This window comes from Macrobrachium nipponense, chromosome 3 (assembly GCF_015104395.2).
Source record: "Macrobrachium nipponense isolate FS-2020 chromosome 3, ASM1510439v2, whole genome shotgun sequence".
Classification (NCBI taxonomy): domain Eukaryota; kingdom Metazoa; phylum Arthropoda; class Malacostraca; order Decapoda; family Palaemonidae; genus Macrobrachium; species Macrobrachium nipponense.
This window is the reverse complement of record NC_087202.1, coordinates 77,986,873-78,014,326: the sequence shown is the minus strand read 5'-3', so window position 1 is coordinate 78,014,326 and position 27,454 is coordinate 77,986,873. Positions and strand designations below refer to the sequence as shown.

General features: G+C 47.6%; 1 protein-coding gene across 1 annotated transcript in view; it reads left to right on the top strand.

Annotated features, from left to right (window-relative positions):
- LOC135221835 (S phase cyclin A-associated protein in the endoplasmic reticulum-like) overlaps nucleotides 1–27,454 on the top strand; it is a 233,562-nt gene that overhangs the window by 74,509 nt on the left and 131,599 nt on the right. Inside the window, exon 13 of the mRNA XM_064259737.1 lies at nucleotides 15,500–16,202. Coding sequence (XP_064115807.1) covers nucleotides 15,500–16,202 — 703 coding nt within the window. The remainder of the gene's footprint in view (nucleotides 1–15,499; nucleotides 16,203–27,454) is intronic.

The following is a 27,454-nucleotide window of genomic DNA, read 5'->3' as shown; positions in this document are numbered from 1 at the left end:
GATTGAAATTTTGGCACTTATCGTTATTTATATGAAAATATTTCAAAACTGATAAAAGCTACAACCATTGGTTGTTTTCAGTTGTATTCCACATGAAATTGCGCACATTTTCATATATAAAACTTTATGTAACAGCTAATTTAAAAGGGTGCAAACGTTACGACAATCGGACGAAAAAATTTCTGATTTTTTTCGGAAGAGTTACTAAGAGGACGTAAGGAAAATGTTTTATTTTTTTCATAAATTCACCATAAATCAAAATATTGTGCTAGAGACTTCCAATTTGTTGCAAAATAAAGGTAAATGATTGAATATTACTAGAATGTAAGAGTTGTTCCGATACGAATACAAACCACCGGTCCTTTACAATAGGAATGTAACTTGTGGCAGCTGGAACTGGTTGTAAGCTTCGAACAAGGGAGTTCGGTAGTTAACTGCTTGTCTGACAGTGCGCACACCGCACGTCTGGGAGGTGAAGATCCACTTTGCTTTCGGCCGCGTTGGTGGATGGACGTGTTCTGCATATCTCTCTGCCCGCTTCTTCGGCGTATGCTTTGTGTTGTCTTCAAACTTGGTTTGCTTTGTGTGTGTCTTCAAACTTGGTTTGCTTTGTGTGTGTGAAAACTGTGAGTACATGTCTTGTATTTTTCCCAGTGATATTCAATATGTATTCCCGTGAATTGGAGCTGTCCCCGTGCCCCCCATCAGCCGCAGAGTTTGCCCTGGTGTGGAGGGCCGTAAGTGCGGGGCCTTTTGCTCCTTTCCTGAAGTGGATCCCCATGTATTATGTGCTCGGTGGCGGGGGCGGGAATGCTCTCGGGCCGAGCCCTGTGAGTATGTAATTCTTGGTCGAAGGAGCAATGGGTGCTCTATGAGGGTAGGAGGAAGCGACGTAAGCCTGCCAAGGAGTCCTCGGAAAGCTCTCCGGTGACTCCCTTGGTCACAGACACGCCGTCTCCCTGCCGCCATCTCAGCTCCCGCGTATGGCCCCTTCCCCTTCGTGGGGGGTTTCCCGTTCTTTCTCTTCGCCCTGATCCGTTGAGCGTAAGGAGGGGGCGAGATACCCCGATGTACAGTTGTATTCGGGGTCTTCCGTTCACATGGGGTGGGGCTTGTCCCCCCCCCCCCCCATGCGAGGGGTAACCCCTCCTACTAACACGACCTTTGCCTCCTCAGGTGCTTCTGCTGTGGCCGACGACCTCGGCCAGGTATGGTTCTTGCTAGGTCTCCAGGGCACACCGAGTGTTCGGGGGCTGCTGCATTATCTGGCGGGTGCTGCTCTGGTCACCCATGGACCGGTGACCACCACCATCTCGACCCCGGGGTATGCCACCCCTCCCCACCTGGTCTACACTCAGCATGTGGCTTTGGTGACTCCTTCAGCTGCTGTGCAGGCTCCGATTGCTGGCTTTCCGAGGAGGGGCGTGCCTCCTCCACCCAGGTTCGTCGCTCTCGCCCCAGCCCCCGACTTTCGGTGCCCTAAGAGTTCGCCTCTGGATCTGCCACCGGTACCCAGGATGTCGCTGGCCGCTGCCCCGTCTCCTGCCGTACCTGATGTTCCTGCCATACCTGCCGCTCATGCCGTACCTGCCGTGCCTGGACCAGCCCCTGCCGACGTCGTTCCTGCCCGTGGTGTTGCTGCCCCAGTCGCGGGTTCTTCCGGACAGGTGCAGCTGGGCCGTGTTGCTTCGGCAATAGCCCCGGCTCCGTCCTGGATGGAGGACCTGACTTCTGTCCTGAGGGAGCTGACGAAGAAGAAGAGGAAGGTGTCGTCGTTGTCGTCGTCTTCGTTGTCGTCTTCGTCGTCGTCTTCGTCGTCGTCATCTTCGTCGTCGCCTGCTGCCGCCTCTCCCCCTTCGACTTCCAAGGCTTCCAAGCCGAGGAAGAAGAAGGCTGGCTCCTCCCCCCCTAATAAGTCTCCTTCGGGAGCTTCTAAGGGCCTGTCTCACTCCGGTGGGATGGGGCGTTCTTCCACTGGTCCTCCCGCTCCTTCGGGAGTGGGGCCCGTCTCTCCTTCTGCAAGGAAGAAGAAGACGGGGACCAGAGGGGTACCGGCTAACACTGGTACTTCCTCGCCTGTTGCTAGAGGTTCTACCGCTACACCAGGTTCCAGCTTGGCCTCTTGTTTGCGAGAGGTACCGAGTGTACTGTCTCCTGCGGGCGACTGTACAGCCAAGGCTCAGGCATCCGAGTTCGCTCGGCGCGAGGACCGAGGCACGGAGTGGAAGACTGGCGAGAGTCGCTCAGGTGGCTCCCGTCAGACCAGTGATCGCTCTCGTAGCAAGCCGCAGGCTACCCGGGTTGATGTGACGGTCCCAGACCGGCCACGGGCCGAGGCTAGAAAGAGGTCCCCTCGATTGCAGGAACCAGTCTCGGCTGGTTCCGGCGGTTTGATGCGCCATGGGACCGGAGTCGCTGTTCTCGGTCCAGCCGCTCTCCCCAGGAGAACTGCGCGACCAGGCCTGCAGCTCGATCGCCTGCAGCCCCCCAAGCACACCGGTTCTGCCGGTGAGCGAGGGGGTGAGCATCAGGTCTTCCTCTCCGGTCCCTTCAACTTCCTCGGGTTACACCGGGAAGGGCGAGGCGACACGGAGTGATCGTGAGGAGCGTGCACCACGACGCTCTACGAGCCAGGCACGGTCTTAGGACCGACCAGGTCGTACACGCAAGTGGCAGGAGGAGACCAGGAGGGGTCTGTCGCTGTTCCTCCTTCTGAAGGAGGAGGGTCTCGAGAGGCGTTCTTGTTGCAGGGACTTGACGGTCCAACTCCTCAAGACGCAGTCACTCCCGAGATCCAGAGGTCGTTTGCGGAGGTTATTACGCTGATTCGTCAGCACAACAACCACGGGGAAGGATCGCTGCTCCCACCTTCTGAGCCCACGTCCCGGCTCAAGTCGTTCTGGGGTCCTAAGAAGGAACCCAAGACGACGGAGGGTCTGCCGCGATCAGAGCTGGCCGACTTGGTGCTGGGCCAAGTGGACTCGCTTGTCTCCGGACAGGAGGGTTCGCTACAGTCCGGTAGGTCGTCCAAGCTACTTCTCCTGCCCCTACTGCGACAGAGGAGGTTCTATGTGCCTTCGGAGGATCCGATGCCGCCCAAACAGGTTAACCCGGAGCTAGCTAGGCTACCTCCGGGGGTGTCTGCAGCAGCTCCTGTCGGAGAACTTGTGGTTTTCGCAGCAAGAGGCACTTGCACTGGAATCCACCGCCATGGCGGCTTTCCAGGCAGTCTCCTGGTTGGACCTGTGGTCCCTCACAGTGTCCAAGGTTGCGGCCACCTCAGGAAATATCTCCTGAAGGTGACCCGGCTTTCGGGAGGCTGTGCCAGTCTGGATTTAGAGCCATCTCTTACCTTGCCCACCAGACGGCAAACCTGTGGGCCAACCTGGTACTTCGTTGTAGAAACGCAGTCCTCACCCGAGTGACCAGGGCGGCTGGGAATGAGGCGGCATTGGGTCTTCACAACGGACCAGCGCGGAGTTCCTCCTCTCTCTTCCCAGGAGAGATGGTGGATGCTGCGGTGGAATGACGGCGCTCTGATGACAGTGACCGTCTGGTACACCAGGCAGTCTCGAAGGCATCTGGGCAGCCTTGATCGACTGCGGCCAAGCCCAAGAGCTTGGTTAGCGCTTCCTCGGCTGCTCAGACGATTGCATCGTCGAAGCCCTGGGGAAAGACTCTGCCTTCAACTTCTGCCAGGAGCGGTCGCAATCAGCCCTACTCCTAGCCCTCCTTCCCACGAGTGGGAGCCGGGAAGAAGTCGAAGAGAGGCAGGAAACGCTAGGGACGGCGTTCTCCCTCACCTGCTTGCGGAAGTCGGGGGTTGCCTGGCGAGCCATTGGGCAACATGGCAGCGCTACGGAGCGGAGACCTGGATAGTAGACGTCCTTCGGGAGGGGTATCTACTACCCTTCGAGTCTTGGCCACCCCTCACCTCCAACCCGGTTCATCTTCAGACCTACGTTCCTGGAACACCAAAGGACATAGCCCTTCGACAGGAAGTCCAAGCCATGCTGAGCAAGGGAGCTGTGGAGATCGTCAGGGATCGGTCACCAGGCTTCTACAGCCATCTTTTCCTGGTGGAGAAGTCTTCGGGGGGCCGGCGCCCAGTGATAGATCTCTCTCCCCTGAGCCGATTCGTTCGCCAGTCTCGGTTCATGATGGAGACAGCACGTTCCGTGCTCGACTTTATCAGGGAGAACAATTTCATGCTTTCAGTGGATTTGAAGGACGCATATTTACAGATACCCGTCCATGAATCCTCCAGGAAGTACCCCTGCTTCATCCTCGACGGGACGGTGTACCAATTCAGGGCACTTTGCTTCGGTCTCTCAACCGCCCCACAGGTGTTCACGCGAGTGTTCACTCTGGTGTCTGCTTGGGCCCACTCGTCAGGGATATGTCTTCTGAGGTATCTCGACGACTGGTTAGTCCTGGCGAGCTCCCGCTCGCAGTTGCTACAGGACAGGGATCGACTCCTCGAGTTCTGCCGCAATCTGGGAATCGTGGTGAACTTCAAGTAGTCCGACCTCGAGCCCAAGCAGAGGATGAAGTACCTGGGTATGCTGATCGACACAGTAGCAGGGTGAGTCTTCCCTGCAGACTCACGGATCAGCAGATTCAGGGAGGCAACCGACCAGTTCCTGTCTTGGCAGGAACAGTCAGCTCGGCAGTGGCAAGTCGTGATCGGTCACCTGTCGTCACTCGAGAAGTTAGTCCCTCACGGGCGTCTTCACCTGCGGTCTCTTCAGTGTAGACTAAAGGAGAGTTGGTCACAGGTGGGAGAGCCACCGTACTTCCCAGTGTCCCTCACGGAGGAGGTGAGGCAGGAACTAGCCTGGTGGCTGGACGACAGGAACCTCTTAAGAGGAGTGCCACTCCGCACTCCCCCCCTCGGAGATGTTGCTGTTTTCAGACGCGTCTACCGAGGGATGGGGCGCACACCTGGAGGAGTTGCTGGCTGCAGGAGTGTGGGATCATCACGACAAGCACCTTCACATCAATGTCCTGGAGCTCAAGGCAGCGTTCCTCGCTCTCCAAGAGTTCCAGGACTGCTTGATGGGACACTCGGTGGTGTTGATGTGCGACAACACCACAGTAGTGGCATACGTCAACAAACAGGGGGGCCTAGTGTCTCTCCCGTTGCACCAGTTGACGCTGCAGGTGCACGAGTGGGCCGTTGCTCACTCAGTAGAGCTGTCAGCCCGCTGCATTCCAGGCAAGAGGAATGTAGTAGCAGACAAGCTCAGCCGTCAGGGTCAGATGATAGGGACCGAATAGTCCCTACACCCAGACGTGGCGGAAAGGCTCTTCGACCTGTGGGGGCGTCCAGTAGTGGATCTGTTCGCCACCCGGCACAACAGGAAACTTCAGGTTTTCTTCTCAGCCGTGCCGGACCTATGGGCAGCTGGAGAGGACGCTCTTCAACACCCGTGGGACAACCTCTTCGCGTACACCTTTCCCCCCTTCTGCCTGATTCGCAAGGTGATCAGCTGAGTGCTAGCCACCCCGAATCTCAGGATGATCCTGGTGGCTCCCAAACGGCCCCAGGCCATTTGGTACCCGGACCTGCTGGCTCTGCTTGCAGAAGCACCAAGAGAGATTCCCCCTTGGCACAACCTTCTTGTCCAGCCACACGTAGAACGGTACCACCAGACAGTCCAGTCTCTACATCTTCACGGCTGGCTGTTATCCACCATCTCTTGCGAGCGAGAGGCTTTTCTCGCCGAGCAGCAACAGAGATGGCTGGGTACGTGAGACAGTCCTCTGCAGCTGTGTACCAGGGAAAGTGGGCCGTCTTCAGCAGGTAGCGGATTTCCTCGTGTTTCTTCGCCGAGACAAGCTCCTCTCTGTCCCCACAGTCAAAGGATAGCCGCCCTGGCCCTAGTCCTGAAACTCAGGGGAGTGGATATCTCGAATTCGTTCGAGATCTCCTTGCTAATGAGGAGCTTTGAGAGGTCTTGCCCACCCAGGGAACTCAGGCCCCCGGGGTGGGATGTGACTCTCATCCTTAGGAGTCTGACTCGAAGGGCCTTCGAGCCACTCCGAGAGTCGTCAGACAGGGATCTGACCCTCAAGACCCTCTTCTTGCTGGCCCTGCCATCGGCGAAGAGAGTAGGGGAACTTCATGGTCTTTCCTTCGATGTCAAGCATACCGAACTTCATAGCTAAGACTCAGAATCCTTCGGTTCCTGACGACTGGTTCGAGTCTTTCACAATCCCCTCCTTAATGGACTTCACCGACAACGATATGGATGAGATGCTGGTTTGTCCTGTGAGGGCGCTACGGTGCTATCTGAATAGAACTCGGCACCTCAGGGCCTGAGTGTCGACGCCTCTTCGTTAGCACTGGGGTGACCAAGAAAGAAGTATCCAAGAACACTTTCTTTCTGGCTGCGTGAGGTGATCAGGAGGGCGTACGAAGCTGTTGGTAGCGACGACATCCGTACCCTTCGTCTGAGAGCCCACGAAGTCAGAGTTATTGGTCTTTCCCTTGCGTTCCGCAAGAACTTCTCCGTGGCGCAGGTCCTGAAGGCAGGGTTCTGGTCTAACCAGACCACCACCACCTCCTCCTACCTTCGGGATATTGCCCACAGGTCCTTGGATACTTTTTCCTTGGGACCCGTGGTGGCTGCTCAACACGTTGTGTAGCTTACCCAGCACCCGAGCGGACGGAACAGCATCGCATCCTGGTGTGACTGCATGAATAGATGAGTGAATGAGAGTGTGACTGGCTTCTTTTCCCCATCTTTTTCTCCCCCTCTACCTGTGGCCAGAGGGACGCGGTCGTCACTACGCTGGAGCAGGATACGATGCAGGTGAGCTACTCGACCGAGCCCCATCCTATCCCTTTCATTAGGGATAGGAGCAAATATCCACCACTTCCCCCAACAAGGGGGGAGGAAGTGGAAGCCAACAAGAGACAAACACATGACTTCATATTGCCTCTTGCAATAGGAACAAGTTCTTGCTTGCTAGTTTTAAGAGGTACGCTTGCCTCCCTCTTATTACTTGGGTCCAGAGGTCTGATCATTGATCCTGCGGTACATAACCCGATCATTGGGCAGAGGCTAGGATCCCTCCCTCTGCTCTTACGACCAGGGAGGGAACCAAGGTTGGGCGAACACCAGTCTGTTCATTGACTCAGATTCCTCCCACCAAGAAGTGAGTCTTCCTATTGTTCAAGGACCGATGGTTTGTATTCGTATCGGAACAAGTAACAATTTGTTGAAAATTGTATTTTTCCTAACTATACAAACCTGAGGTCCTTTACACATAGTCCCACCTCATGCCACCCCTCACTCTGTGTTTTTCCTGGGCCTAAAGCAAAGTGAATCTTCACCTCCCAGTCGCGCGGTGCGCTGACTATCGGACAAGCAGTTAACTACCGAACTCCCTTGTTTGAAGCTTACGACCGGTTCCAGCTGCCGCAAGTTACATTCCTATTGTTAAAGGACCTCAGGTTTGTATAGTTAGGAAAAATACAATTTTCGACAAATTGTTATATTATTGGAATTATCGTACCAAAAATGTTTAAAATCGGTATCTTCAAGATTTTAAATTGTTTGGCAAAGTTAGCCATTGTGAAAAGATACTTTTGTATTCCCTTAGGAAAATTATTGGTAAACATCATGTCAAATGCTCAACGCCTATGATGTCACTATCGGGAGAGTAATACCCGTTGGAAGAAGATCCCCATGAATGTATGCTTTTACAGTTGGAAAGAATCTCGATATTAAAGATAACTGGGGAACTTTTGATATCACAAAACCCTTTAGTTTGATCATCAAATACTACCAAGGAAATATATTGGTCCTTAGTGAAAAAACAAGGGTCATAAGTTAAGCACGACTGGGAACTATGAATAATGAGCAGACTGCAAAATGGTTTAGAGGCAAATAGCACCATCTGAAACTGGCAAAAACACATGTACTTCATTTAATTTACTACGATTATAAATAAAGTAGCTGCAATTTTTAAACCCAGCTTTGATAATTTATGAAAGAAATGTATCTCTGAATTAAGCTCCATTCGGTAACAAAAGACATTGATAATATCTGTAAAATGAAATCAGCTGATTACATATTTTAAGAATGTAAACAAAACCAGAATGCAAATGGCAAATCATTCTATTCATATTATAATATGATAATATGGTAATGATACATGTAATATGATTAGATATAGTAAAACAACAGTTTTATTAAAATGATCATTATTCTCAATAGTACAAAACTATTTTGTTCATGAAACTTACCTGTCAGATATATATATAGCTGTATTCTCTGAAGTCCGACAGAATTTCTAAAAACTTACGACACACGTAGTGGGAGTAGGGTGGTTAGTACCCATTCCCGCCGCTGGGAGGCGGGTATCAGGAACCATTCCCATTTTCTATCAGATTTTCTCTGTCGCCGGTGTTGTAAACAACTGTTTACAGCATCTCCGCCTCAGGATTTTGGAAAACTGTTATTGCTTGAGTATCCTCTTGACTTTTTGGTTTTTTGATATTGGATCGATAGCTAGGCACACGTTGACTGTGGATTGTTTGGATTTTGGCTTGGTTTTTTCCTTGAATAAGATGTCTGGGTCTAGTTCGGCTAGCGCCAGGGTGTGTATGAAGGATGAATGTAAGGTGAGGCTACCAAAGGCTTTGGTTGACCCTCACACAGTATACAAGGGTTGTAGGGGACAAGTGTGTACGTATGATTTTTGCTGCACTGAATGTGAAAGTTTAACTGATTTGCAATGGAAGACGTATGAATCTTACGTTAAGAAATTAGAGCGTGACAGGATCAGGAGTAAGTCTGGTAGCAGACAGGGTATTAATGTATCCCCTTCTAACCCTCCTGTAGAGTTTGTAACTCCTAACCCCGTAGTGTTGCCTTCGGGCCCTCAAGTGGTGTCTGCGGAGGGTAATGCCCTTTCTCTTATTCTGGATTCGTTGAAGACGCTAGAATCCAAAGTGCTTGCCCTAGAAAATAGGCAAAGTGTTAAGTGCAGTGATAGTGCCCCTAGTGAAGTGGAGGGGGCGTCAGATCGGCCCTATAGCGCCTCTAGGCTGGGACCTCTGCCGGACTCCCAGGACTCAGGGAGAGGGCATGTCGAAGGCCGAAGGAGGGTTACGGGGATCCCCCACCGATCTGACGTCCTTTCAGCAGTTCCTGTAGACGCTTCCCAGGCTGCTAAGGAGCGTGCGCGTGCACGCCTCCTTAAGGATTGTTTTTCGTCTTCCGACGCGTCCTGCCCGCGCAAGGGATGGGAATCTCGTCCGGATTCGCGGCCTCTGAAGAGGACCTTCTAAGATCAAGACGCTTCACGTCATGCTCTGTCTGATTGGCGGTCTTCTCCGGAAAGCGTAGCTTTTCCGCCTCAGAAGAAGACAGAGTCATCCGATGATGACGCCTCGAGCGCCCCAGTCGCTCTAGATCCAGGGCTTTTCCTGTGAGAAGGAAGAAGGCGTCCCCTCGCCCCTCGCCTCCTCACAGGCGCAGCTCTTCTCCTCGTAAGGAGACTTCGCAGACAGAGATCATCCTCGCTATGCAACGTCAACTGGATGCTTTGCTTAAGCAGAAGGAGACGGTTCCTCGTCGCAGGAAGGACGACAGACTGCCGATTAAAAGGACCAGACAGTCTCCCTCGCCTTCTCCTCGTTCTTCCCCGTCTCCTGGTTTTTCGCCCTCTAGACTTCGTTCTTCTCCCCAGTGCTCGTCTAGAGGTGGCGGTAGACGTCATCTGACTCTTGCGCCCTTGGAGAGAGAGAGGTCTCATCGCGCTCCCCTCTCTTCTCGGCGAGAGGACTATCGGCATTCCGATCTCAACGCTTTTGCTGATGACGAAGTTGTACCTGTTGTACGGACTTCGGTACGTGCTGATCCGCGTAGTAAGGAACGGGCGTCTTCCTTTTCTGCTCCTCTTCGACCTGCTCGTTTCGACGCCCAACGTGACGCTCGTCAGGATGCAGGACCTGACTTCGCGGGACACTCGAAGGGACGCTTTGCTGGACGTTCGGAGGGACGCTTCGCTGGACACTCGTATGGACGCTTCGCTGGACGCTCGGATGGACGCTCGTTGGGGCGCTCGTAAGATCGCTTTGGGCGCGAACGTGGAAGTTCGCACTCACTCGGACGCTTTTCCCGAGACTATTGTTGACGCTTCACGGCATCGTGCAACATCACATTCTCCACAAGCTTTAGTTTCTGATCCTGCTACTGTGAAGGATTCTGTTTCGGCTGTGCTCCCAGCTTCATCTCGACATCGTTCGGATATGAGACTCGGGGCTAAAGGACTTTTGCCTCTTCCTTCGGTGTTACATTCTGGTAAGGAAGAAGGGGAGTTAAGCTATTCTTCTGAGGATGTTGACGGAGAGCAACCTTCGACGTCTGCTTCATTGGACTACCAAGTCTTGGCTCGGCTTCTCCATGATTCGTTCGGGGATACCTTCCTTCCTTCTGCTCCTCCTTTACCTCCCTCGCAGTTTTCATCGTTGAAAGCAAGCAAGACGCCTGGTTTTATTAAAATGAAGACATCGCTATCGACTAAGAGAGCTTTCCGTAAGGTCAACACCTGGATGGAATCAAGGAAAGCACAAGGAAAGGCAGGGATGTGGTACGAAACTGGTGAAGAGTTGGGACTGAAGGTACCTACTTCGGCGCAAGGGGATTTCGCCAGCATTGTGGATGCTTCTAGAAGATCTCTCCTAGCTTCAGCTAAAGTTTCATGGATGACTTCAGAACTGGACCATCATTTGAAGGGCCTTTTCCGGTCCTTGGAAGTCTTCAACTTCTTAGACTGGTGTTTGGAAGTGCTCGACAACCAGTCTCGTAAGCCAGATTCGATTAGCCTCGGGGAGCTGTCCAGTGTATTGTCATGCATGGACAAGGCCGTCAGGGATGGCTCGGAGGAGTTAGCCTCTCATTTTTCTGCAGGCGTTTTGAAGAAGAGATCGCTTTATTGCAACTTTGCAGTTAAATCTGTCTCTCCCTCACAGGGGGCAGAGCTTTTGTTTGCGCCTTTTTCGAGCCATCTCTTCCCCCAGGCTGTGGTGAAGGATCTGGCGTTAAGCCTTCAAGAAAAAGCCACACAAGACCTTTTGGCTCAGTCGTCGCGGCGTCCTACTGGCCCTTCCACGTCTTCAGGAAGCCAGTCTCTTAAAAAGCAGAAGCCCTTTCGTGGAGGAACTTCAGCTAGATCTTCACCCCGAGGAAGAAGTCTTCCTAGAGGTAGAGCCCCGGCTAAGTCTAGGGGTAAGAAATGAGAGATCCGTCCTTCAGTTGCCGGTAGGAGCCAGGCTGCAGTTGTTCGTAGAAGCCTGGAGAGAGTGAGAGAGGCGGACACCTGGTCTCTCAACATCATAGAGAAAGGGTACAAAATCCCTTTCGTAAAGCCGCCCCCGCTGAGTTCGACTCCTAGGGACTTGTCCCCGTCGTATCGTCGAGAGAAACGGAAGATACTTTTCGATCTGCTCGAGCAGATGCTCGAGAAGGGAGCAGTGGAACAGGTCTTAGACCTGGCATCGCCAGGATTTTACAACAGATTGTTTCTAGTTCCAAAACAGTCAGGAGGGTGGCGGCCGGTCTTGGATGTAAGTCGTCTGAACCTCTTTATAGAGAAGCAGAGGTTCCAGATGGAGACACCTCAGTCAGTTCTGGGGGCCTTAAGACCTGGAGATTGGATGGTATCACTCGACCTTCAGGACGCTTACTTTCACGTCCCGATACATCCCCAATCAATGAAGTACCTTCGCTTCGTCCTGAAAGGAAAGGTATTTCAGTTCAGGGATCTTTGTTTCGGACTGAGTACGGCCCCATTTGTGTTCACCATCTTAATGAAGAATGTGGCGAGGTGGCTCCATCTTTGCAACATCAGGATCTCGCTCTATCTGGACGACTGGCTCATACGAGCCTCTTCGCAGACCCGTGCCTGGAGGACCTGCAAACGACTCTGTCCTTAGCTGCATCCCTGGGACTTCTGGTAAACTTCGAAAAGTCACATCTGACCCCAACACAGTCCATCATGTATCTGGGGATTCAGAGGGATTCAGTGGCTTTTCGGGCTTTTCCATCCCAGGAACGTCAGCAACAAGGCATAGAGAAAGTGTCAGCCTTTCTAGGGAAGGATTCATGCTCGGTGAGGGAATGGATGAGTCTGCAGGGGACCATTTCCTCGCTGGAGAAGTTTGTTTCCCTGGGGAGGCTACACCTCCGACCTCTTCAGTTCTTCCTGTTGGACAGCTGGACAGACAAGGACAACCTCGACATGATTTTAGCCATCTCAGAAGAGGTAAAGAGCCATCTAAGATGGTGGCTCGATCTGTTGAAGCTGTCAGAGGGCATGTCCCTCAAGCTTCAGAACCCCGACCTAGTGTTGTTCTCCGACGCGTCATCCACGGGGTGGGGAGCAACACTAGGAGGGGAGGAAGTGTCAGGCACCTGGAAAGGGGAACAGGTAGCCTGGCATATCAACTTCAAAGAGCTGGCAGCGATTCAGTTGGCGCTCCAGTTCTTTCAAGACAAAGTCTCCCTTCGCGTAGTCCAAGTCAACTCGGACAACACCACAGCACTGGCATACTTGAAGAAGCAAGGAGGAACGCACTCTCGCTCCCTGTTCGCTCTAGTGAAAGAGATTCTTCTTTGGGCAAAGGCGAGAGAAGTCACGATCCTTACAAGGTTCATCGCCGGAGTCGAAAACGTCCGTGCGGATCTCCTCAGTCGACAAGGACAGTTATTGCCGACAGAGTGGACCCTCCATCAGGACGTATGCCAGGAGCTGTGGGGTCTTTGGGGATGTCCTTTGGTGGACATTTTCACGACATCAAGAACGGCGAGACTTCCTCTTTATTGCTCCCCGGTTCTCGATCCGGGAGCAGTAGCAGTAGACGCCCTTCTATGGGATTGGACAGGCCTGGACCTCTACGCATTTCCCCCGTTCAAGATTCTGGGGGAAGTGCTAAGAAAATTTGCAGCTTCGGAAGGGACGAGGTTGACGTTAATCGCCCCCTTTTGGCCTGCAGCGGACTGGTTCACAGAGGTGATGTCCCTCCTGGTAGATTTCCGAGATCTCTTCCGTCAAGGAGAGATCTACTCAAACAGCCCCACTTCGAGAGGTACCACAAAAACCTCTCCTCTCTGAGTCTGACTGCGTTCAGACTATCCAGAAGCTGGCCAGAGCGAGAGGTTTTTCGAAACCTGTGGCTAAAGCTGTCGCCACCGCGAGGCCTTCATCAATCGTGGTGTACCAATCGAAGTGGGCAGCTTTTAGGAGCTGGTGTAAGAAGAAGGGAGTTTCCTCTACCACGACCTCTGTGAGCCAGATCGCCGACTTTCTCCTTTATCTCAGACGAGATTTGAAGTTAGCAGTGTCGACCATTAAGGGCTACAGAAGTGTTTTATCTGTAGTATTTCGCCATAGAGGTCTAGACCTAGCAAATAACAAAGATCTCCACGATCTATTGAGATCTTTTGAGACCACCAAGGTGCCTCTTCCTAAGTTGCCTTCTTGGAACTTAGACGTGGTCCTGAAGTTTTTAATGTCGAGTCGCTTTGAACCACTTCACACTGCGTCTTTGCGAGACTTGATGAAGAAGACTGTATTCCTAACTGCTCTGGCGACTGCGAAGAGAGTTAGCGAAATACAAGCTATAAGTAAGCACGTCGGCTTCAAAGGGCATAATGATAATGCGGTCTGCTCTTTGGGGATGACGTTTCTGGCTAAGAATGAAAACCCCTCCGACCCTTGGCCTAGGTCTTTCGAGATCAAGGGGATGGCGGAGATCATTGGTCAAGAGCCAGAAAGAGTCCTGTGTCCTGTCAGGGCTCTAAGAGAATACTTTCGGAGAACAAGGAATTGTAGAGGTTCTGCGGAGAACTTATGGTGTTCGGTCAAGAGACCAGATATGCCCATGTCCAAGAATGCGCTGGCATTCTTTTTAAGGAACACCATAAAGGAGGCGCACTCGTCTTGCAAGGACAGTGACTTTGGACTGTTAAGAGTAAACGCTCACGAGGTGAGGGCTATTTCGACCTCGATAGCCTTCCAGAAAAATATGGCCCTCAAAGACATTTTGAGTGCCACTTTTTGGAGGAGTAATTCGGTGTTTGCCTCGCACTACCTACGGGAGGTGAGAACGACGTACGAAAACTGTTACTCTCTTGGGCCATACGTCGCCGCAGACACTATTTTGGGGGCAGGAGGTAGCACTCATCTTTTCCCATAGAAAAGGGTAGGTGAGTTTTTTAATCTTTGTAATGTTTATGGTTGTAGGGTCGGCCGCCGAATGTGGACTTCCCTTCCATTAGCCTGTTTTTATGTGGGAGTATTTTGTTAGGCTAACTTAGGTGGTGGTTTTGCCTCATTGCCCTCAGAAGTATGGTCATGGTCTAGTCACATTGTGGTCACGTCCCCGTTGACAGATCATCTAGAGCGCACCAACTCTAGTGAAGCAGATGCAGGCTTGGGTAACAGTAATCACGAAGTTAGCTATGCTAACAGGTAAGGAACCAAGATGTCAATCATCTACATGTATATGTTTCCTAAAATCCTTTTCTGTCTCTCCCACCGCCAAAGGTGGGATTCAGCTATACAGTGGACCCCCCGTATTCGCGTTCTCCAGATTCGCGGACTCACACATTCGCGGATTTCTCTGGGGAACGTTTTCCTGCATTATTCGCGGAAAATTCGCGCATTCGCGGTATTTTTCTATGATAAATATCCACAAATTCCTGGTTTTTTTGATGAATTTCATCATAAAATGCACTTTTTGTGATAAAACTATTAAAAAAACCAAGTATGAAAATTTTTAGTGGGTTTTTCTTGAGTTTTAACTAACGAAATAGGCTGTTTTTAGCATTTTCATAGGGGTTCCAAACATTCGCGGGTTCTAACTATTCACGGGGGGATCTGGTACGCATCCCCCGCGAATACGGGGGGACCACTGTATATATATCTGACAGGTAAGTTTCATGAACAAAATGATATTGTTAAGATACAATAAAGTTTGTTCATACTTACCTGGCAGATATATATATTTAAAGTACCCACCCACCTCCCCTCAGGAGACAGTGGAGATAGAAAATCTGATAGAAAATGGGAATGGTTCCTGATACCCGCCTCCCTGCGGCGGGAATGGGTACTAACCACCCTACTCCTACTATGTGTGTCGTAAGTTTTTAGAAATTCTGTCGGACTTCAGAGAATACAGCTATATATATATCTGCCAGGTAAGTATGAACAAACTTTATTGTATCTTAACAATATCATTTTTTTGACTTTTGCTAATGGATCTGTTATTGTAACAACCTAACCGGGGCAACAGTCAGTCTCTCTCTCTCTCTCTCTCTCTCTCTCTCTCTCTCTCTCTCTCTCTCTCTCTCTCTCTCTCTCTTTGTGTTCAAGATACAATTAAAGACTCATAAGTATTACTTGCCAATTTTTGAATGTATTGAAGTCAAGTGATTGTTCTCTTTTTCAGTATTTTTCTAATGTTTTGGTTATTTTGCAGGTCACAGAGGCCGTGGGATGAAGAACCGTTTCCACATGCCTAGTGCAGCCATGTCTGTGCCTTCCTTAGCTGTAAGTAACAGCAGCAATAAAGAAGAGGTTGATAACCAGAGTGTCAGTAGCTCAAATGGAAACACTCAGCGTTATTTATTGAATTCAGGAGGATATAGTGGCAAGAAATCAAAAAGTCAAGGGTGCGTAATGTCTGCCAAAGATGATAATGTAACAAATGAAAGGAAGAAGACATCGTCAAACAGTACCAGATCAGCAGCAGCTAGAAGGATAGAGAACAGGAGGAATAGAGCTGCAAGTAAAAGTGCAGAAGAACTCAGAAAAAATCATTCCACAAAGGGAGAGAATAAGGGGAAAGATAATATAGCTTGGAGTAACAAAGAAAACAAATCTCCTACCTGTGATATTGTTGGGCATATTTGTGATGATATAGAAAATATTGGTATTAAGGAAGTTGCTTCACAAAAGGCATGTGAATCTTTACCACTCTCTGAAAATCTTCATGGAACATATTCAAACAATATTAATTACTTGTGTGATCCATCCATCCCCGAAACATCAGAAACAAGTGATATTGAAGATTCTGATAAAGGCAAAGTATCTGATTCAAGAAAGCTCTCTAATTATGAGTCTGAAGATAAGGATGTTGATATTCAAGATCGCTTCCTTTTCCAAACAGAACGTGATAACAGGTAAGCTTCTTTAAGTTGTCAGAGGTGTTGGATTGCATTACCTTAAGTGTTATAGTTAACTTTCATTTTTCTGGGTTTATTTTTTTTGCTTATTGGTGTTCAATTCTGTAGAACTTAACTGTGCAGGTTAATGGTCTTTAAACTTGTTTGATAAGAATTTATTTTTACTTTTTCGCTGTAAATTATAATAGTTGATTTTATTTAAGTAACTTACCCAGTAATTACTGAGCTAAGAGTTTCTTCCTGATGGCAGCTTGAATTTTCGAAATTCATGGTAGTGATTCTTTTGTTTGTGTAGGTGATAAGACTCGCTCACTCTCAGGGTAAGAAAGAGGAACAACCCAGTCATAAGTTGAACCAAAATCGAATTGCAGGGCGGAGCTAAAACAGAATAATACAGCTCTGCCAAATTTTATGTCGAACAACATTTGTTCATTTGTTTATGCTTATCTGGGGCGATCCTTTTACCTGGCATTGACTCATATATTCCAAAGGCTAAAGATTAAGAGCAAATCCTGGTCGTTATCCAAGCTCCTTTCTAAAATCATCCAGTGCTGTCACAGTTTCTGAATGTTGATTTACTGGTTCACGAAAAACAAGATTGTTTTCATCTTTAGTTTCTTGAAGCAACCAATACGTATATGGTTCTTTCACTAACTCCCGTTGCAGCAGTTACACAATCGATCAGTCTTGAGATGCCAATTGATTCACTGTTTCTTTTTTCTTTCTGTAAATATTTTAAAATGTAGACGATTTCCTTCACCTGGTTGCTTGCTTAATTGTGCTTTTAAGGGACTCTCCATTTTCTTGTATGGTTGGGGCAAGGTCGTTAAATGGATTAGAAGACTTCTTGATCGTACAGCACATTTGGCAAAGCTCTCAGAACCCATGCCACCTTTACGATGAGTGTAAGTTTTTTTTTATTTAGTATTTGGTAATATATGTATAAATTGAACAACTTTTTAGTTGAAAAATAATAACTTCTGGGACAATTCCTTATAGGAGTTCTGTCAAAATCTTAGTCCAATATAATTTACATACCATGAATTTTATAAATTTGACACTGCTGTATTAATTTACTTTAGCTCTGCCCTGCCATTTGATTTTGGTTTGACTATAGTAGCTCAATTTGTTTCTGCCACTTGTAATGTCCACAAACAGTGTTGATAGAGCAGCGTAGTTTAATGTATGACACTTACCTGGCAGGTATATATATACCTATATTCTCTGTTCCACCTGGCAGAAATTTCAAATCTCGCGGCAAACGCTAGTAACCTATTAGTAGTTCAGGATACCACCACCCCGTTACTGTGGCACTAGCGCCAGGAACCGTTCCCACTTGAACCAGATTTTTTCTGCCAGCCGAACCGGCAACATTGTTGGTGGTTCCCTGCTAGGATTTTCTTCTCGTTGCTGACTTTTCATGGATTTTTTGGTATCGTACTTGGAAACGTTAGCTTGGCATTCGCTTTGGATTGTTCTTGGAAGATGTCTGACACTGGTAGTATGTTTAGAGTTTGTGTGAAAGAGGGGTGTAAGGTAAGGTTGCTGAAGGCTTCGGTCGACCCTCATACCATTTGCAAGAAGTGTAGAGAGAATGTGTGTACTTGGGAGAGTAGGTGTGTTGAGTGTGAGAATTTGTCAGAGAAGGAGTGGAAGATATTTATGAAATATGTTGAAAGGCTTGAGAAAGATCGTGTAAGGAGATCTGTTTCTCGTAGTGAGAGGTCGAATACTTCTAGTAAAAGGACTGAATGTGTTTCCTCTCCAGCTCCTTCTAACGTAGAGTTGGTAGTTCCTTCTCCCCAGGTATCTCCTGCGCCCGCTGCTGTATCGGGGGGCACGAACGATACACAGATTGTAAAGGTTTTCGCTGCCCTTGCGTCCATGGAAGACCAAATACAGCGCCTTACGGATAAAGTGAGTGCTTTTGATGTCAGTGAAAGTGTAGTGGAGGGGGCGTCTGATCGTCTCTCTTGTGCTCCTAGACCTAGACCTCTGTCAAGCTCCCAGACCCAAGGGAGAAGGCATGTCGACAGTCGAAGGGAGGCGAGAGAGTTTTCCCACGGTCCGGCGTCCCCTTCGGACAGTCCTGTTGTAAGATCCCAGGCTGTTGCAGTTCGCCGCAGAAAAGGCGTAACTGGGAAGTGTGCGTCCTCTGATGGTTCGACATCAGAGCGCGAACATCGGTACTCGGTAATGTCTCGCCCCCTCAAGAGGACGTTAAGGACATCGACTACTCATGATCGACGTGCTCAAGATCGTGAAGCTTGGAGCAGCCCGGAGGTTTTGTCTTCCTCGGACGAGGACGTGGTTCCGACCAAGAGGAAGAAAATTGTGCGATCGAAAGAAGTCTCGGTACGGCCCGTACGTTCCTGGATTTCGTCAAGAGACTCCCCCCAGTCCTCTTGCTTTTCCTCTCCTCTTCTCTCTCCTTCGGGTAGAGTCCAAGATCGTTCTCCTTTGCGTCCTAGTCCTTCTCGTCTTCCTCCTCCTACTACGCTCGTCGATTCATGGGACGCTCCTTTGCAAGGACCTGCAAGGCGTAAGGACGAGTTCCTTCCCGTTAAGTCTTCCAAGAAGACGGACGACAAGTGTTTGCGTGTCGAGGATTTAGGACGCACGGGCGCTACGAAGACGGGCGATCGCGTAGTGTTCCAGGACGCAGGAAGAAGAAGATTGTTTCGGAAGAAACAGGACGCAAACGTCAGGATGCGGAACCGCTGGTGGACGCAGGACGCAGGCGGCCGGAAGCAGACATGTTTACGATGGACGCAGGACGCAAGCGGCAGCACATCGATTCTTCTACGGTTGTAGAACACAGACGGCAGGACGCAGAGACTTCGTTGGTGACAGGACGCAGGCGGCAGGACGTTAATCCATCAGCAAAGCGTCACAACGATAGTGATCTGCAAGACATTTCTTCAGCAGAAGAAGAAGTGGATTTTGTTGAAGAGAAGAATGTCGAACCGTCTTCGGATTATAAGATCCTTACTTCACGTCTGCTGTCTATTTTCGAAGGGGAATTTCAGCCTACGGCTCCAGTATCTCCCCTGTCTCAGTTTTCTAAGACTAAGACTCCTAAGAAGTCATCTTTTCTCAAGAAGACTCTGTCGATTTCGGCCAAGAAGGCGTTACAACGAGTGAATAACTGGCTGAAGGACAAGAAAGAAGCGGGGAAATCCTCTTTCGCTTTTCCCCCAGCCAAGTTAGCATCTAAGTCTGGGGTATGGTACGCTACTGGAGAAAGTCTTGGCCTGGGAGTACCTGCCTCCTCCCAGGGGGATTTCTCCAGTATAGTGGACAGTTCGCGCAGACAGGCGTTGCATTCGGCCAAGGTCTGGTGGACTTCGTCCGAGTTTGAACATCTTTTTAAGGGAATTTTTAGGACTTTCGAAGTCTTCAATTTTCTAGATTGGTCATTGGGAGCGTTGGCGAATTCCTTAGAAGATGAAAAGGAACAGGATATGGAAGTGGCTAAGAGCATTATGTCCTGCATGGACAAGGCTCTCAGAGATGGAGCAAATGAGCTGGCTTCATTGTTCGCAGCAGGAGTTTTGAAAAAGAGGTCGCTTTTGTGCTCATTCGCCTTCTAAAGGCGTTTCCAACGCACAGAAATCAGAATTGATGTTCTCACCCCTTTCTAACCAGCTGTTTCCGTCAGAGGTTATTAAGGATATAGCTCTGGCGCTTTCGCAGAAGGCCACTCAAGATTTGCTCTCTTCATCGGTAAGGAAGTTTTTACCATCCAAGTTGGTGAAGAAAACTCCAAAAGAATTTAGCCCTCAAACAAGGCCTTCTCAACAGCCCTTTCGAGGCAGAACGTTTGCACGACCCGCCTTTAGAGGCAAGAGAGTACCAACGAAAAGAGGAGCCAAAACTACCTCTAAACAATGAGAACTCAGTCCTCCAGACAGCAGTAGGAGCCAGACTTCAAGAATTTTGGGAAGTTTGGCAGAACTTGAAGGCAGATCCCTGGGCCGTCAACGTAGTTTGGGAAGGGTACAAAATTCCCTTCTTAAAGAAACCTCCTCTCGCAACATCTCCGAGAGCCCTGGGGGCAAATTACAACGATTTAGTGAAGAAAAAGGCTCTGTGGGAGCAAGTCTCTTCCATGCTAGAGAAAGGAGCCATAGAACCTGTTCTGAATCACGAATCTCCGGGATTTTACAACCGGCTATTCCTGGTTGCGAAGTCCTCGGGAGGATGGAGACCAGTGCTGGACGTAAGTCAACTGAATGTTTTTGTGGAAAAGACCAAATTCACCATGGAGACGAACGATTCAGTACTGGCAGCGGTACGTCCAGGGGACTGGATGGTTACCCTGGACCTACAAGATGCATACTTTCATATTCCCATTCATCCAGGAAGCAGGAAGTATCTAAGGTTCGTGATTCAGAACAGGGTCTTTCAATTCAAGGCCCTGTGCTTCGGCCTATGCACAGCCCCCCAAGTGTTCACGAGGATGATGTCCAATGTAGCAAGATGGTTACATCTAAGAGGGATCAGAGTGTCATTTTATTTGGACGACTGGTTGATAAGATCCCAATTGAGAAGTCAATGTCTGGAGGACCTGAAACAAACGTTGGACTTAGCAAAAGACCTAAGTCTTGTGGTAAACCTGGGAAAGTCGCAGTTGAATCCCAAGCAACAGATAGTTTATTTGGGGATTCAGATATCGTCAGCGACTTTTCGGGTTTTTCCGTCCCCCGAAAGGCAAGCCCTATGCATTCGGAAGGTGCAGGACTTCCTAAGAGAAAAAACCGATGCTCAGCAAGAGAGTGGATGAGTCTACTGGGCACACTCTCTTCGCTAGAGAGGTTCATTTCTCTAGGAAGACTGCACATGAGACCTCTACAGTTTTTCCTGAAAGATTCATGGCCAAGAAAATCGCAACCGGATTCCTTCCAGTTTCTAATTCCTGTCAAAGTGAAGGAGGAATTAAGTTGGTGGCTAACCCCAGGCAGGTTAGCAGAAGGGATGTCGCTTCAACAGAAGAGCCCAGACCTCATCTTGTTTTCCGACGCGTCGGACGCAGGTTGGGGGGCGACATTAGGCCCTCAGGAGGTGTCGGGTCTTTGGAGCGAGGAAGAAACAAGTTGGCACATAAACAGGAAGGAACTGATGGCGATTTTCTTGGCCTTGAAGCACTTCAGAGAGTTGATTCGAGACAAGACAGTGCAAATCAACTCGGACAACACCACGGCTCTGGCATACATCCGCAAACAAGGAGGGACTCATTCTTATCCCCTCTACATGCTGGCAAAGGAAGTTCTACTTTGGGCGGAAGAGGAAAATGTCGTTCTGCTCACCAGGTTCATCCAGGGGGAGAAGTGTGGGAGCGGACATGTTGAGCAGAAGAGGACAACTTCTACCGACAGAGTGGACGTTGCACCTGGAGGTATATCAGAGCCTGTGGAAGTTGTGGGGCCGTCCGGTAGTAGATCTTTTTGCGACAGCCAGAACAAAAAGACTACCAACTTATTGCTCTCCGGTTCCAGATCAGGAAGCAGTGGCGGTCCGAAAGTACGCCTTCCTGATGGTGACCTGGACAAACCTAGATGTTTACGCTTTTTCCACCATTCAAAGTACTGGGGAAAGTTATGAAGAAATTCAGGGAGAGCCAAGGAACGAGGATGACCTTAATAGCTCCGTTTTGGCCAGCCCAAAGTTGGTTCACAGAGGTACTGGAATGGACAATAGATACACCAAGAACTCTTCCTCTAAGAGTAGATTTACTCAGACAACCCCACTTCGACAGATTTCACAAGAATACCCTCGCTCTGGGTCTGACTGCGTTCAGACTATCGAAAGTCTTGTCAGAGCGAGGGGATATTCTAGAGGAGGTGGCCAGTGCAGTGCTAGGGGGGCAGAAGACCTCCACAATCGCAGTATATCAGTCGAAGTGGGAAAATTTCCGGAAGTGGTGTAGGAAGAGGAAAGTGTCTTCATCCAGTACCTCTGTGACCCAAATCGCAGACTTCCTTCTATACTTAAGGAAGGATTTAGGATTGTCAGTGTCTGCAATCAAAGGCTATAAGAGTATGTTGACCTCAGTGTTTAGACACAGAGATATTGATATCTCTAATAATTTGGACCTTAGAGATCTGATTAGGTCATTTGGTACTAAGAAACAGCCACAATGCAGGCCTCCTGCTTGGAACCTCGATGTTGTCTTGAGGCATCTAACCTCGAGTAAATTCGAGCCCTTAGAGAAAGCCTCTCTGAGAGATGTGTCTAAGAAGACTATCTTTTTAGTCGCTCTGGCAACGGCTAAAAGAGCTAGTGAGCTTCAGGCCATTTCAAAGAAAGTGGGATGGAGACATGGTAATGCAGTGTGTTCATTCCAGGAAGGTTTTTTGGCCAAGAATGAGAACCCTGCGAATCCTTGGCCAAGATCCTTTGATGTCTTGGGTTTATCTGAGTTAGTGGGACATGAGCAAGAAAGAGTCCTCTGCCCAGTGAGAGCATTAAGATTCTACATTGAAAGAACAAGAGAGATCAGAGGGAATTCTGATGCTCTTTGGTGCTCAGTCAAAGACCCCAGTAGATCCATGACAAAGAACGCTCTAGCTTTCTTTATGAGAGAGTTAATTAGAGAAGCTCACATGTTGTGTCAAGAACAGACCTTCGGGATCTTGAAAGTGAAGGCTCATGAAGTCAGGGCAGTTGTGACTTCATTGGCATTTAAAAAGAATTTAGCCCTCAAGGAAATTATTGAATCGACCTTTTGGAGAACGAATTCAATATTTGCGTCTCATTATCTGAGGGATATTCAGACAACCTTTGATAATTGTCAGACGCTAGGTCCATACGTGTCCTCGGGTACAGTATTGGGCAAAGGAGTTACCACCCCATAACCTTCTTTTAAGCTAGTATTTTATCAGGTGATGGTGTTGTGTTTATTGGTAGTCTGAGAAAAGTCTGTTTACTTTTTTCAGTCTGGTTTGGTTTATATTGGTATGGTGTGTGTGTGTAGTTCAGGTACTGATCTATTACTAAGCTTGAATGCCGTGGCATAAGAGGGCTGTAGGGTTCTGTCAACACATTGGTCACGCCCAGTTGTCAGTTCCAGTCTTAGCTTCTTCAACATACAGGACACTTCCTTGTTGAGAGCTCCTAAGGTTTAAGCAGACTGAGAGGCAGGACCTATGAAGTCAGCTACCTTAGCAGGTAAGGAACCTAGAGTTTTAATAATATTTTAATAATATTTTATACTCTAAGAATGTTGCTGTCTTTGACCCACCTCCAAATGTGTCAATCAGCTATATGTATACCTGCCAGGTAAGTGTCATACATTAAAATGAAGTTTTTATGTTAAAACAAAGTTTAATGTATACTTACCTGGCAGGTATATATAATTTAATGCCCACCCTCCTCCCCTCAGGAGACAGGGTCAGAGAAAAATCTGGTTCAAGTGGGAACGGTTCCTGGCGCTAGCGCCACGGTAACGGGGTGGTGGTATCCTGAACTACTAATAGGTTACTAGCGTTTGCCGCGAGATTTGAAATTTCTGCCAGGTGGAACAGAGAATATAGCTATATATATACCTGCCAGGTAAGTATACATTAAACTTTGTTTTAACATAAAAACTTCATTTTTTGGATTATTGATTATCTTCCCATCTGGGGAAGTATTTGGTTGTGGTAGCCTTTCTGCGTTGTTTTAGCATAAGTATATTTTTCCATTTGAGACCTTTATTTTGACAGATTTTTACGATTGTGACATGTTTGCTGGTTAGGTACATATATCTGACACTAGCTCTTCTAGTTTCCGGAACTGCAGTAACGTTGATATTCCTGTTGCCTCTCCTCATTAACCCTCTTTCTCTTTTATCAATCCATTCTCGTAGACCACCTACTCCTTCTCCTGTTCCCATGCTTCTGAACGAGATCGATACGTCAGCCCCAGTTAAGGGCATAAATGCTAGTGCTATTTTTAAAATATGAAAAAAGTGAAGTGCCAGTTGAGGAGGTGGCTGTTCGTCCCGCTGATTCTCTTAGGCAAAGGTCACTGCCGTACTACCTCAAACTGGGTAGGAGGCATACCAGAGGCCCAAGGGAGGTCAGTGGCATCTGCCTATGGGCAATTGCCACCCTCTGTCCAGCCTATTGCGTCCTAGGTTGTAACAAGAAACAGCCGCTGGAAAGTTGTCGCAGAAGTGTGTCAACTTTCTTTGAGTTTGGGAGATTCTTCTCTGAGCAGGTGACACCCGTGGCACTTTTCTGACGAGTCTCGCCCTCCAAAGCAGTCTCCTCCACTGCCCACAAAAGGTTGAGGGAGCTTTCCTTCAGCCCTCAACCTTCATGCAGCAAGTGGGATGGTCCTGAGTCCTTCTCTTCTCCACGTCTTGTAAGCGTTCTTCCTTGATTACCAAGCACCTTACCGAATGCCATGAAGGTTCCGAGCACCCTAAAGCATCCAAGTGTCGTGAAGCGCCCAAGCAATTTGAAACAGCTAAGCACCCTGAAGTGGCCAAGCGCCCTGAAGTGACCAAACGTCCTGAAATGGTAGTGGTTCTCTAATAGCACCCAGGCATTCTAGGAAGACTAGGAAACGTCTTTCGACTGACAGTGCAGGCGTGATGGTTTTGATGGTGCCTTTCCAGGTTTTGTCACTCTACTAATCTTCAAGAGCCAATTTCATCTAGTTCAGCTGCTAACCTTCAGGTTTCTTCTACTTTAGACGCATCGTTTGTTGCTGTAAGCATTCTTCTGCTTTTACAGAAACCTGCAGCACTGCAGACACCTTCTGCAGACCCTGCATTATTCCTGATTTCGTCAGACGATGAAGACCAGGACCAAGAATCGACTTCATCTCCCTATGCATCGTTACTTGAGTTTTCCCTCTCCGGCTTCATCTTTTATGATGAGTAATCAACCGTTGGACTCTGCCAAGCTCTTGAAAATGGTTCTCTCTTCTTCGTTGAAGTGGAGAGCTGGCTCTCTGAGAAGAGGGAAAAAGGAAAGGCATGTTTCTGTATTCTGCCTTCGCACTTTTCATGTAGTTGTTACATGTCCTACATGAAGGGCAAGGGCAAAGCTATACCTTGGGAGTGGCTGCCTCCTCCCAAGGGGACTTTTCGGGACATATTGATGTGGGTCGGAGATCCGCTCTTGCTTCGGCAAAAGTTTTCTTTTTGGCTCAGTAGATGGACCTTTTATAAAAGAGGAAATACTCTTCTTAGTTGCTTTGGCTACACCCAAAAGAATTAGTGATTACAGGCGTTGGACAAACAAGTCGGCTTTTCACATGGTCCGTAGGTTCACACTTGGGTTTTTAGCGAAAAATTAATCACCTTTCAATCCCTGGCCTCACTTATTCTGGATTAACCCTCTTACGCCAATTGGACGTATTAAACGTCGAGATAAATTGTCTCCTGGGTGCCGATTGGACATATTAAACGTCGACATAAAAATTTTTTTTTAAAAATTCGCGGAAAAATACTTATAAGCCTACCAGGCGAAAACTTTTGAATCATGCGCCTTGGGGGATGCTGGGAGCTCACGGATCAAGGCAGTGTTTTGTTTACAATCGTTACGCAGGCGCGCAAGCGCGAATTTCTTTCTTATTGCACTAAAAAGTATCAGTGACACATCTCAGAAATTATTTTGTCACTTTGACATAATTTTTGCACCATTTTAAATTAGCCGTTACATGGAGTGTTATATATGAATATGTGTGCAATTTCATGTAGAATACAACAACAAAAATACTCATGATTGTAGCTTTTATCAGTTTTGAAATATTTTCATATTAATAACGATAAGTGCCAAAATTTCAACCTTCGGTCAACTTTGACTACCGAAATGGTTGAAAAACGCAATTGTAAGCTAAAACTCTTATATTCTAGTAATATTCAATCATTTACCTTCATTTTGGAACAAATTGGACGTCTCTAGCACAATATTTCGATTTATGGTGAATTTATGAAAAAAAACTCTTTCCTTACGTCCGCGCGCGGTAACTCTTCTGATAAATTTTTTCGTGCGATTGTGGTAATGTTTGCACCATTTTAAATTTGCCGTTACATAAAGTTTTATATATGGAAATGTGCACAATTTCATGCACAATACAACTAAATACAACCCATGGTTGTAGCTTTTATTAGTTTTGAAATATTTTCATATAAATAACGATAAGTGCCAAAATTTCAACCTTTGGTCAACTTTGACTCTACCGAAATAATAAAAAAACACAATTGTAAGCTAATACTCTTATATTCTAGTAATATTCAATCATTTACCTTTATTTTGCAACAAATTGGAAGTCTCTAGCACAATATTTCCATTTATGGTGAATTTGTAAAAAAAAAAAAAAAAAAATGTCCTTACGTCTGCGCAGTAACTCTTCCGAAAAAAATAATTTTTTTTGTGCGATTGTTGTAATGTTTGCACCGTTTTAAATTAGCCGTTGCATAAAGTTTTATATATGAAAATGTGTGCAATTTCATGTAGAATACAACTAAAAATGATTGAAGGTTGTAGCTTTTCTCATTTTCGAAATATTTGCATATATAAATCACGATAAATAGAAAAAAAGACACGTTCGGTCAACTTTGACTCTACCGAAATAGTTGAAAAACGCAGTTGTAAGCTAAAACTCTTACAGTCTAGTAATATTCAGTCTCTAGCACAATATTTAGATTTATGGTGAATTTAAAAAAAAAACTTTCCTTCTCTCCGCGCGCGGATTCTCCGCCGTAAATCTCTGAAATGCGTATATTGCATTCTCGTTATATTTGCTCTGTTTCATATTAGGCATTTCATAGAGTTTTACATATGAAAATGGGGGTAATTTCATGTAGAATACAACAAAAAATAATTGAAGGTTGTAGCTTTTCTCATTTTTGAAATATTTTATAGTAATATTCATTCATTTATCTTCATTTTGAAACAAATTGGAAGTCTCTAGAACAATATTTAGATTTATGGTGACTTGAAAAAAACATTTTTTTACATCCGCTCGTTACGAATTCATGCATCATTTTGTGATAATATTTTCTCTGTGTTGCTTTGATCATTTTGCAGTGTGTTATACTATACCAAAATGATGGCAATTTAGTGTACAAAAAAAAATTAACTCGTTAGCTTTAACCGTTTTGCTCACAGTGCGATTTGAATAGAATTATATATGAAATTTTGTTTTTGCGCTATCATATATCGCATTATTTACATATTATAATGATATTTTTTTTAATTTCTGATGGTTGATTACTAAACTTCAGGCAGTGACAAAAAAAGGAGCCAAAA